The following is a 12,672-nucleotide window of genomic DNA, read 5'->3' as shown; positions in this document are numbered from 1 at the left end:
CATCTGGCTGCTCAGGCAGACATCCCATCACAGACCTCCTGTGGCATGACACTAACTTATTGAGAGTGTATGCAAACATCTATCTGTCTAAGCATTTCCCTGTGTCTAAATGAGAAACACCTTTGCAGTTTGATGTTCCTTCTGCTGCTGCCTGGGGTAGCTCAGCCCTACTAAGGGAGCTCTGCTGGACGTCAGGCACCAAGTTTTTATGCTCTGCTCTGAATTATCTGACTCTGACAGAGGCCAGGTTTCCAGCCACAAAAGCTAAGGTGACCCCACTGAGCATAGCAGGTTTGGTGCCAGGAGATAGCTGGGACCGTTGAGGAGGCTGTGTGATAAGCAGGAGCAGTAGGATCTTGGACTGGACCCAGCGTTAACTTGGCAGCCGGTGGGACTTGCGCAGTTCTGTATCTGCCTGGTTGAACGGGAAGGGAGCTCCAGGCTGCATGAATTGCAGCTTCTGTGGTTGGGATTAGCCTTGCTCTAGTGTGCACTAATCTAACCTGGTAAATATAGCTCGCTGAGCTAGGCTCCTGCCAGAAGGGATTTTCGTGTGTGAGCTGTAGTAAAACAGACTGTTAATGAAACTAGCAGCTCAGTCCTCAAACACATCACCGTGGAGTATAACAAATCTGGTTTATTTGTATGTCCACAGTTTGTGGCAGAGGCTGATCTCCCATTAGCCAAAAGTGCCTTAAAGCTCTTGAGAGCTGTGTGGGAGAGGGGCTTCTCAAGGAGGCAGAACACAGAGCTGTCCTGGGGCAATGCGTGCCTGTAGTTTACTGTCATCCTTAACGTGTGAATCCTGTGTCTCTGCATTTCCCTGTCATGTCTGCTGCCTCCAGCGAGACTCGGATCAGAAAGAAGGAAATTACTATCTGAAGATTGGTTTCTGGTTTTATTGTGCTCTTAATTTTTTGGTTTTATACCAATTTATATTGTCTAGTTGCGAAAAGCGTAAAAGCTGAGGAAATCAAAGAGAAGAAACGCCATGAATCAAGCAACTGACTCTACTGGATATTCATTTGTTCTGCTGGTTCATGGTCTGGGGAGATGTTTTCCATTATTTCCCTACTTTTGGACTTCTATCTTCATTAAAATCTGGGTGAAAGGGAAATTTCTGCATGCATTTGCTGGAAGTGAAACAAGCCTTTCATCCAGATAACAAGCTTTTCATACAGAGTTGATCTCAGTAGCAGTGCTTCACATGTCTTCCTGGTGACGCGTGTGATGCTCTTGCACCACCCTGACTTTTCTTAGGGACAGTGGCATTCCTGAAACCTTATTGCAGACTTCTGCACTCACAGTGCTAGCACTTAAATGACCCAACTTACGTTTTTGGAGGGATTTTTCCCCTCCCTTAGCCTTGGGAAGGTGAGAGGTTTCTACCTCAAAACATTCAAGGGTCTCATCTGCCAGAGCATAGATGGTTGGTGCCTCCAGATAGTGACTCTTCCTGCACATCATAATCACATTCAGATCATCTTGGCTCTTGTTATAAAGACTTAAATACTGAAAGCTGGTCTATATCAGCAGAGATCCTGCCACTTATTCATTGGTTTCTTCTCCAGAAACTTTCTCCTTGTATCTCATCTTTACTGTGTCTGTTGGAGAGTACAAACTGCTATTTTTGCTGATAGTAGAAAGCAGCAGCTTAGGAGAGGAGCCGTATTTTACGTAAGAGCTTGATAAAGCCACCATCATCATGTTCATTTCCTTTGAAACTCTTTAACTGTGCACCAGTTAAAGTAAAGTTTTTCATGGAGGTGGTAGCCAGAAAACCTTAAATTTCCAGTTGTTGCAATTTCTCATAAACTGTTTCTTTGTCTTCTGAATTTCCTTGGAATCAACAAGTATTTGTGAGCTGTCAGCCACTCCAGGAAGGAAAAAAGTAAACAAGGACAAGGGTGGAGCCTTCTGAAGGTTTCAGTGTTTCTCCTCAATACTGTGACCTGGCTCCAAGCATTTTTGCAAAGCTCATTTTGCTATAAATGGGTTGAGTATTGCTGGGAAAACAACTCACAGCAGAAGTGTTCACAAGAAACTCGTCTCTGCAGCTGAAAGAGGTCCCTGTAACCATCCCCTTCTGGAAACATCTGAGTTCAGAGCAGATGTTTTGCTTCTCTGGTAATTTTATTAATAAACACAAAAGAGCAGGCAAAGAATTGAGGTGGTTACAGCTCAAATGTGTTTGCCAAAGAGGAAGATGAATGCAGTGGGTGAATGAAGACCATTTTTGAAGGTGGAAGCCAAGGAAGATCAAAGAGAACACGCTGCTGCTGGCCTAGCAGCACTCTGCAGAGATGATGATCCTTGAGGATGTTATTCCCATCTTTTAAAAAATGTTTTGTCATTCCCCAGTTTTTTCCCACTTTTCCAAAGCAAGGGATTTGTTGCCATTTCATTGCCATCCTCTTCTGGAGCGTTTGGTCATGCATGACCTGAAGGAGAAAGCTGTGTGCTACAGGATGTGAGTTTACAGCTTCCTTACGTTCTGCACAGTGATGTGAGCTCTGTGCTCTCCTGTTCCGTAAGCAGTTGCCTGAAAAACATGTTTTAGGAAATGCAAGAAGTTTAAGGGAATTTCTCAGGCTGCAGCCACCAGGAGGGAGTATCAGCTCACCAGGTTTGGACACTTGCATCATGTTTTATCACTTGGATTTTTCAGTTTGTGTTCTTCATTTTCAGATCTTTTATGACCTGGTCAGACAGATAAATAGAAAAACACCAGTGGAAAAGAAGAAGCCTAAAAAGAAATCATGTCTGCTGCTTTAGACTCCCATCATGCAGCAGCTCTGAGCCAGGTAAGAGGTGTCTGAGTTCTACCTATAGCTCGGGGCAATCAGACGAGAAGCTGATCCCAACAGAGAGAGGACTCACTCCTCTTCTTCCCGTCTGCTGACAACTGCAAGTTGTTTGGGTGGGACATGGATTTCAGTGCACACAGAAATAAAAAGCTGCCCACCAAAAAAAAAATCCAACCCAAAACGAAACCAAAAAAACACCCCAAGGTTGGACATAGCTATAAATAATCTTCCTGTGTATCTTGGCAGGGTACTTGGTGTACTTACAGCTGTTCTAATTGCACTCCTTTAACAAAACAGCATTTCTGTAGCTTCAGGTTTGGGGCAGAAACATCACTTAGGCTACCCCATGAGTTGTTAGTGTGTTAGATCTGAAGTTCATGCTGGACATGGCCGTTTCTGTAGCCTAGCTACAATCGATTAGGGTAAGAGGAGCTATGCAGTTAACCTGGCTTCTAATGACTTGTACCTTATTGATTGAAAAGTCTCTTACTCTGAGCTTTGAATGCTGGAAAATAATAGCTTAGGGTTGTGGGGAAACAGTGGCTTTAGGAAAAGAAATTGAAGAGTAGGTCTTAAGTGGTTTTTCCTGTTCCTTAGGTGATCTGAATTTGGCTAGTGTGGCATCAGCCAGGGTGACAGCCCCAGGGACGACGTGCTGCCTGCCAGGCTCAGCAGGGCTCTGCCTTCACCCTCGTGCCCTGCAGAGCCCATTCTTGGCAGCAGGGACACACCAGCAACTGCTAATTACAGTCAATTGCTAATGAGAATTCTCATAACGTTGACTTCTACCCATGCCCCCAGAGAGGCTGTTGCGGCCCCATCCCTGACAGTTTGCAAGGCCAGGTTGGACACAGGGGCAACCTGCTCTAGTGGAAGGTGTCCCTGCCCATGGCAGGGGGTTGGAACTGGATGAGCTTTAAGGTCCCTTCCAACCCAAACCAGTCTGTGATTCTGTGGTGATCTACTCTGGGTGGTCAGAATGTTTCAGGGTCTCCCTCATCCTTTGTAAATCTCTGCCCAATTCATTGCCTGCTTGTTACAGGTGGAGCAGGGCTCGGGGAGGTCTCCAACTCATTAGATGTTAAGAGCATCTCATACACATGAAAGATGAAAACCCTCTCCCACCAATTGTGCATCCTTTGCTGAATTCCAAGTGCACTTGAAGGCTGCCTGATGAATGGGAAGGGCACTTTCATTATCACAGCAGAAGGAGAGGGTGGGGGCTGTCTGTCACAGCTCTGCTGCAGCCACGATAAACCTCGAACTTGGTTTTGAGAGTTAATAGTTTCCAAAGTCTTTTCTTTCTGTACCTCCAAACTCAGAAGATGGCAGGAGCAAACCCCAACACTGGGGGGAAGATAAGCTCTTCTGCTGAAATGCTGGTGTGGTTTTACAAGCCTGGGTGTGGGCAGTTGTCTGGGGAAGCTTTCAGGCCTTCATTTGAGCTCATTCATCTCATCCATAGGTTGAGAAACATCCCTCCTCAATCTATGTTTCATATTAGTTTTTCACTTTTTTCTAGATTGCAGGAATGAAGAACTGTTGCCTACGTGGAAAGTGCCAGCATTCCCGACTTCAAAACCTTATGGAAATGAATCACATATCTGAAGAAGCTTCTCCTGTTTTTTATATACTATGAGAAGAATTGAGATCTTAAAATGGTTTGCACACAGTCCCTGGGAAAAGAAATTGCTCTGTGTATCTCTCTTGGAAATCTAAGACAATAGTACTCCTCCTTTGCAATAGCAGTTAACAGATGTGAACATAAATATAATTGACTCTAGCGTATGATTATACAAAGGAGCATGGATGCATTTCAAATGGTAGATATTGCTTCTATAATTAAAATTTCATATTGACCATTTTCTCATCATTTCTCCCCATCAAGCACTAAAAATGTCCCACCATTATATTTTATATCTATAACTATAGATCTCTATTACCTGAAATTTCCCTTTGAACTCACTGCAACAAATAACTTTTTGAGTCATTGACTTCATTTTATATTTAAAAGTTTCCGGAATATCATTATTTTCATTCTGCCATTATATTCTAATTAAAAATGTTTGTGCATAATGCTTTGGAAAAATGGGTCTTTTATAGGAAAAAAACCTGGGATAACTGATTTCTATGGCTTTAAAAGCAAAAATATATAATATACTAAACCAACTCTAATATTGCTTCTCGTGTTTTACTGTCACAGATTAAATTACAGCTTTTATGAATGATTAAATTTTAGTACATTTTCATTTGGTTTCTGTGTTTTTGTTATGGTTTCCAGGCTTTGGGGTTTATCCATGTTCTGTGAATTCCTCTCCTCTTCTGGTAGACCCTTTGTCATGCCAGGTACCACCAGTGTGTCGTTACGCTGATGCGATGTCTTCTTGCACGCTCCTTGTTGGATGTATTTCATCCCACCACACACTCAAGTACGGAAGGCTGCTTTTAATTACTTTTATGTCTTCTTTTGACTGTTTAAAGGTTGTATTCTGCTGCAAATATTCCCTCTGTACAATTACTTTTAGATGTACAAATTTGGTTTAACCCTGCGTCAAGGTCTGCCTTGGACGATCTTTGGGCTCACACGATGGTGTGCTTTAGGGATGGAATCCCTGTGGTGACAGTGCCACCTGCCGGGCAGAAGCCCACCCTGATCTCATGGTGATGCTCTCTCATGGTCAGCATCTCACCACAAAGCTGGGGAGTTGAAAGCTGGTTCTGTCTAAATACAGTTTCATAAAGCAGGTATTTGCTGTGTGGATTTTAGGCCAAATGGGGCAAACGTTCCCTGAGCTGCACATTCAGCTGAAGGCGCTTTTTGATTCATTTGGGGTTTGTTTCTTTTTACTTTACTTCCTGTTGGTTTCATAAAGTTTAAAAGAGCAGGATCTGAAGACACCCATGGGTGCTCAGCCTCGATCCTTCTTATGCAAGTAAAAGAACCGCCTCTGGGACCTGTGGGGCCCAAATCCCATCCTTGGTGTGATGCTGCTGGAATTCCTGCAGTGTTGGAGGACTTGCTCCTGCTTCACTTCCGTGTAAGTGAGATGAGAAATGTATCTTCACAGTGGAGAAAACTCGGGACGGACTTTGTCCTGGTTGTTGGAATGGGGAATCTAAATGTAAGAGCTGGTGAACGGTTGTTCCTGGATGTGTTGTGTAGTTTTTTACTGGAAACCAGGGGGGAGAAATGTCTATAAATGGGTTTTTCTGAAGCTGTGTGTTACTGATGCAGTGGAATTATAGGGAGATCCCAGTCTCTGAGTGCAGCCTGAACAAGACTGGATGGAAACATTGACTGACAGTAATGTGAAAACATCTGCCTACTTACAAGCTACTAGGACAAACGTACCTACTTACCTGGTTCAACCTCCCTATGCGCTTCCTTTCTCAGGAGGAGCAGAAACGTGGTATTTACAGGTTGGTTATCTTTACTAAATGTAAAACTATTTTAGTAATAAAGCAATTTTAATGTACATGCTGATTGCTAGATGTCTCTTCTCTTTCCCAGCACCAGCTTGCTTTCCTGGCACTTTAGGCTTAGAAGGGGCTGGGTGTTTGCACTTTGGGAGCTGGTTTCTGGGATGCCTGAGAGCACTCCAGTAGAGAGATGGAGTTTTAGGTGATAAAGCAATGGTTGATTGCTATGTTGGTGGTCACCGTTCTGGAGCTCACCATGCGTAGGTGATGTGAAGGCACTTTTTGTTGCCCTAATTGGAGCAGAGTGTTGAGGTTTGGAGTTAGTTTGCTCACTGGTTTGTGTAACTTTAAGCATGATGAGTACTGCACAGGTTTGAAGGTATTTTGAGGGGTTTTGGAAGTATTTTCAGGCTTTGCACTGAAACAGAGGTGTCACTGTTGAGTCGCTGGTTTCACTGTCGCTGCTTCATGTGTAACAGTCATGGCAGAGGAATGTCTGGAATGAGATCAAGGTCTGCTGGTTGGTTACACCTCTCCTGGAGTAATGTTTTGCAGGGAGAGCTTTCAAGTTAGAGAATCCCAGACTGGTTTGGGTTGGAAGGGACCTTAAAGCTGTCTTTGCCACAGGTACAAAGCCCTGGCTGGTGCTGTCCTAAGCAAAACCTGAAGGGAAACTTGCTGTCACAATGAATAACCTATACCTGCAGAGCAAAGAAAGGTCCTGCTTGGAAAGCAGGGCTTTGGTGCTGATGGGTCTGTGGTTTGTGTCATGGATGCAGCGTGTTCAGTGCTGCACTGGAGCGGCTTTTCCTACCCCGCTGTTGCATGACAGCCCAGTGAGCTGCTCCCTGCCTGTGGGAACTGCTGCCCGGTTTCTTTCCCCATCACCCAGAGACCAGGCACTTCAGGAACCAGGAACAGCAAATAGCTGCAGACTGCAGCCCTTTTGCATGCAAAGAGGAGCCTTGGGCTGCGAGTGGTTGGGACACAGTCCCAGGTCTCTCACAGGGGCTTTGTGTTGAGAAGAGACAAAGACCCAGCACAGGCACATTTGGATTCAGCACCTTTCCCCCGTCTCATGCAGCCTCCTTCTTGTTCTAGGCTTGCTGTTCCAGGTTCCTGAGCTAGTTTAGATGTGAGGTTAAGCCAGGCTCTGGCACAGGGGGAGCAGGGTATAAAGCTTTCCCGTCTAGAGCCGGAGGGAAGTTCTGCTGGCACCTCTCCACGCTGGGAGCTATGGTAACGCGGGTTGGGAGTGCTGGGGGTGGATGTGGGAGCACTGGGCTGCTGTGCCTGGTGGGAAACGTGTTATTCTGGTGATAAAAGGCTGTTAAACGTCTGCCTGTAATCCGGGTGTCTGCACTCCAGTGTTCTATGGAGCAGCAACCCCAGCAGCAGCGTTCCCTGGCACCATCTATCAAATTACAAGCAGTTTACAACCAGACATAAAGGATAGGAAGCAATTAGCCTTTTTCTGCTCAGCAACTCTTTTGCTTGAGGTGGTTACTGGTCTTGGTGCTTGAGCTGGGAAGAAGCAGAGAAATCCTGCCTGTCCGGCATCACGAAGCACAGCAGTCAGATGGGCAGTGTGTGGAGTAAAGAGTGAGGAGATGACAGCTTGAAGTTACAGGGGACAGAGTGTTGTCTATTGACAGCCGGGAAGGAGGCACAACGCGCGTCTCGGGGTGGATCCATGGATGCGCGTGGCCAACTCGCTCCGCAGTTGCATTTCAGGTCTGGTTTGTGGAGAAGCGTTTTGTCCAGGAGATGGTGCCAGAACCGTACAGCAGCGCAGGGACTCGCAGCCACAACCACCACCCGCCACTGCAGAGCCCTTGGCCACCCAGCCGTCTGTGGTGGCCCAAGCGCCGGGGTGGGACAGGCAGATGTGGGGCGAGTGCAGGATCAGCCCTTTCTGCGCAGAAACGCCCCGTTCTGTGACATTCCTGACGTGTGACCCACGCAGGGAACCTCCTTGGCCTGTGTTTGCTCCCTTGGCAGGGCAGGTCACCCACAATGGGCTGGGTGTGAGGAGCAGCCAGGGACAGGCGTCCTCCTGACCGCAGCTCAGCCCGTGGCTCACCGCTGCGCGCCCTGTGCCTTTAGTGCCTTTGGATGGAGACAGGCTGAGAACATTGGGGCTGTTCAGCCTGGAGGAGAGAAGCTGTGTGGAGACCTTGGAGCAGCTTCTGGTGTCTGAAGGGGGCCACAAGGATGCTGGAGAGGGGACAAGTATGTGATAGAAGTAGTATAATGTGGCAACTCCATCCCCAGCACCTGGTTTTGAGTTGTCCTGAGGTGCAGCAGCACTGCATGGAGCTGCTTTAAATGTTGAGCATTATTCTCTGTGGTTTGGGTGTTGAGGTCTACGGAGGCAGAGCATTGGCAGGAGGAGCAGAGTGGGGTCCCCAGTCTTGGGGTGCGCCACAGCAGTGTTGCCCTGGGGCTCCTGTGGTCATTAATCCGGTGGTGATTGATGCTCTGTGGATGGGTTCACTGATGGTAACTGATAACAGTGGTGTGACTAGGGTCAAACTGGGGCAGGCAGGTTCTGAGTCAGGCTATTCCCATCAGCCCAAACCCAGGCGAAAAGCCCAATATTGCAACCCCGAATGCACAATGTCATCCCAATGAGCTGTGGGATCTGAGCCTGTGTTGTCCTCAAGTCGCATCCATGGTGCATGTGGGACATGAGCTGGGCCCACAGAGTGGAGCTTCCCCAGGTGAAGCGATGCTCAGACCTGTGGCATCGCTCCCTGTGACACCAGGGTCCTGCTCTCTGATGGGCTCCCTGGGACTAACCAGACGTGTTTTTCTTACCCAGTGGTTCAAAGAACTACAGGAAGAGCTTTCCTGAGGCTTCAGGTGAACTGGTTTCCCTAAATCCTGGCAGGGAACTGCTCTGATGTGGGGAATGAGCTCCAGCGGAGCAGGGCCAGCCCCTTCCTTCCTGCTGCGGGGACCAGCTCCTTCCCTTCCACCTCTGACACCTGACCCAGCATCTTTCTCCTTGTGCCATGAGAAGCTTGGTGAAGGCGCCACTGAGGCAGGAGGGCAATTGCCTCCTTCGCAGCCACCCAGCCCGGGTGCCTCCCAGACCCCACCTTTCCCCTTAAAAGACGTTTAATTGAGGGCTAAGAACAAGCAGAGAGAAAATACCCACTGGGCAGCTCCGAAAGCGCTGCAGATAATCATCAGGGTGCCCTACATACTGCCTCGGCTTGGCTGCGACATCAGACGGGGCAGGAGAATTTGACATTGTTTAAAACGAACAGGAGAGGGAAGTAACAACTCCATAATTACTCACCCGGAGTTAATGGATGGTAATTACACCGAGTAGGCAGCGGCAGGAGGAAGCTGTGACGGGTGAGCCCTGCAGAGTCATGGGGAGAGCTGTGCCCCAGCACCCCGGCTCGCAGGCAGGGTGTCAGCCCAGCTCCGAGGGGGTTAAGTTGATGGGTTTGGTTGGGAATTCTTTTCTTTTCCCTCCCTCCTTGGTTATTTGCAGCAAACAGAGGCCGGGTGGAAGCTCTGAGCTGAGCTTTGCTCCTGGGGGGACCTGGAGTGCTTTGGCACATCCCAAGCCGGGTGCTGTCCCCGCTCTGTGCCTGAGCCCCCCACTGCTGGCCCCATGGGGGATGACATCGACTGGCTGGGTCCGCCGGGCCGGACTGGCGTGCCCTGCCGGGCAGGTGGACCTACGGCGTCTGCGGGGATGGACGTGTCTTCTTCATCAAGTACAGTCCCAGCTGTGGGATGGGGTTTAAAGTGGGATGTGAGGGGGGAACTGGGAGGGGCTACAGGGGGTGGGGGGCTTCGTTTGGCATGGAAACAAGGGGTACCCCTCGCTGCAAACCTCTGCACTTGGCTGCTTTCCTATCACATACTCATCTCTCCTTCCTCCCCACTTCTCCTGGGGTCACTGCTGTCCCAGCCTGGTGGATGCTGTCCTCATTTCCCTAAAACCTGGTCCTTCCATTCCTTCATCTGGTGCATCGCCCTTCTCTGGTGATGGGAAGGGGCTCCCTGGTCGCCCCTGGATGCTGACATCCCCACTCCTTGTCTTCCACAGCGATGAGACCAAGTCCACGAGCTGGGTGCACCCCGGCACAGGCTACTCCATCCAGAGCGGGCACTTCTCCTGTGCTGGTAAGGGATGGCTCCTGGGTCTCAGTGGGTGCCCCTTGCCTTCCCCAGGCATCACAACTGGGAGTTGTGGAGTGAAACCCCCCAGCAATGCAATGGAGACCCTGAAAAGCTGACCCTTGAATCTGGGGAGGGTTGAGAAGGGTTGAATGATGCATGCGGCCATGCCCCATCTCCCAGATAATGGGGTGTCAACTGGTGAAGGGGGTTTGGAGGGGGCTTTTAAGAGTCTCCTTCAGCAGAGAGACTTTTCCATGGTCTCTGAGACCTGTCACTTATGGAAAGGGGACCCAAATTGCTTTAACACCACAATTTGAGTATACTGGAACCCGCCACAGCAGGATGCAGCACCACAAAAGGGTTATGAGCATCCTGGAGCTCGCTGCCCATGTTCTCCTGCCCTTCCCTGCCGCTGCCTCCCAGTGAAGCAGGACCTCAGTGTGACAGCAGTGGGGAGGGCAATGACTTCATGGGGCAAGAGAGGGTGACGCTGCTTATCTGTCTGTCCTTCCAGGGCTGCCCCGAGGCTGGGAGGTGGACACCACGCTGCACGGGGGCTTCTACTTCATCAAGTAAGTGAGAAGGGGGCTGGGGGAGAAGCTTCTGCCTCTTGCTCACACCCTCGGAGGATGCTGCTCCCTGGGCTTGTCTCTGCCAAAGTGCTTGTGACTGCAGCAAGGGATGGGGGTGCCTGTGGCCCTGCTGTGGTTTGTCCCATGCTGATGCACACGGGGCTGTGATGGTCTCATGATTCCAGCACCGGAACAAGCCCGGAGCTGCGGGTGAGGGAGAAAGCAGCATGTGGGGTTTGGTAGACACAAAGAATCCCAGACTGGTTTGGAAGGGACCTCAAAGCTCATCCAGTTCCAACCCCCTGCCACGGGCAGGGACACCTTCCACAGTGAGGCCAGGCTGGCGTTACCTTGTCCCTGCGTGGCTGTGGTGGTCCCTGTATGTGGTTAAGCAGGAACCAGACCCAGCTGTGGGCTACATCCTGCACCCGGCTCTTGCCTCTGGCACTGCTGGGACAGGCACAGAAGGCATCTCCAGTGCCAAGTTACCGCTCCAGATGCAAATGTGTGTTCTGAGGGCTCTGGGAGCTGCAGGGTGGTGTGGGGCAAACCAGGCAGCCCCCACCCCACGTCACCCTGCAGAGAACGGTCCCCTGGAGCCCACTGGGGGCTTTCTGCATGGCCCTGGAGCTCCTAATGCTCTTGGGATGCAGCTCAGTGCTGCAGAGGGTCCCCGGGGCAGGTGGTGCAGAGCTGGCTGTGCTGGCTGGGGTGAGCGTAACTCGGTGAGGCTCTGGCCCCAGGTGTTGCTCCAGGAGCCTGGGTTCATCCCAGCAGGGTGTTCCCCGTTGCCTCTCGCCCCCTCCCTGCCTCCAGTGCAGGAGCTGGGACCCTGGCGGGGTGATGCTGGTGTCTAGACAGACAGAGCTGCAGGGCTGCCACCGCCTCGCGCGGGGCTCCGGGTCCTGCTGGGTGAGGAGGTTCCAGACGGGATCTTTGAGCCTGTTCCTATCTGGAGGTTCCTCTGTGTGCTCAGACAGCCATAAACGTGGTGAGAGCAAAGATCCCAAGGGCTGCGGCAAAGCACCGGGATTATCCAGTCTAATCTGTCGAGCAGAGCCAAGGTGTCCTTGGATCAGCCCCATGTCGAGTCGCGCAGCCACAACCATCGCCACGGTGGGGAACCCCCCGGGCAGGTTGGAGCTGGTTTCTGCAGCACAGCTGGGATGCTTCTCCATGGAAGGGGCTGTCCATGCTTCCCTGTTCACCGCGGTGGCAGGGAATGCTGCTGTGGAGTGGGTCCGGGTTGGAGATGGCAGGCTCCTGTCATGGCCTGAGCTGATTCCTGCACCCCCAAGGTGGCACTGTGGCTGGTGCATGCCCTGCACCTTGCTGCACACATAGAAAGAGACTGGTTTGGGTTGGAAAGGAACTTAAGATCATCTAGTTCCAACCCCCTGCTGTGAGCAGGGATGCCTTACACTGTACGGGACCCAGCTGCAGAGAAGGGAACCGCTGGCTCCATGCGATGCTGGTACCTGCCTGGGCCAGCTCAGGGTGCAAGAGGGTAGTGGGGGGTTTAGAGCTACCCCAGCAGGTCCCTGCTGCTTGCGGAGAAGGGGACAGTGGCGTTGGAGAGGGGACAATGCGGAGCTTTGGGGATGATGGGATCCTTCTGCCAGGGAGGGATGATCTCACCCACCGCTGGGGGGGACCAAGGGGGAGATGCAGGAGGCAGAGCATCTAGTGAAAGCCAACCCCCTCCCCAGCCGGGTGGTTAAGGAGGG

General features: G+C 50.4%; 1 protein-coding gene across 2 annotated transcripts in view; it reads left to right on the top strand.

Moving 5' to 3' along the window:
- RAP1A (RAP1A, member of RAS oncogene family) overlaps positions 1–5,056 on the top strand; it is a 20,196-nt gene extending 15,140 nt beyond the window's left edge. For both annotated transcript variants that reach the window (XM_010020056.1, XM_010020057.1), the window contains 2 exons: positions 2,689–2,804; positions 4,330–5,056. In XM_010020056.1, the coding sequence (XP_010018358.1) occupies positions 2,689–2,775 (87 nt within the window). In that variant the 3' untranslated portion in view covers positions 2,776–2,804; positions 4,330–5,056. The remainder of the gene's footprint in view (positions 1–2,688; positions 2,805–4,329) is intronic.
- Positions 5,057–12,672: the final 7,616 nt, after the last annotated feature.

The sequence above is a fragment of the Nestor notabilis genome, unplaced genomic scaffold, assembly GCF_000696875.1.
Source record: "Nestor notabilis isolate BGI_N333 unplaced genomic scaffold, ASM69687v1 scaffold17628, whole genome shotgun sequence".
In the NCBI taxonomy this organism is placed as follows: Eukaryota; Metazoa; Chordata; class Aves; order Psittaciformes; family Psittacidae; genus Nestor; species Nestor notabilis.
The sequence above is the reverse complement of the archived record's forward strand: the minus strand, read 5'-3'. Positions and strand labels throughout refer to the sequence as shown.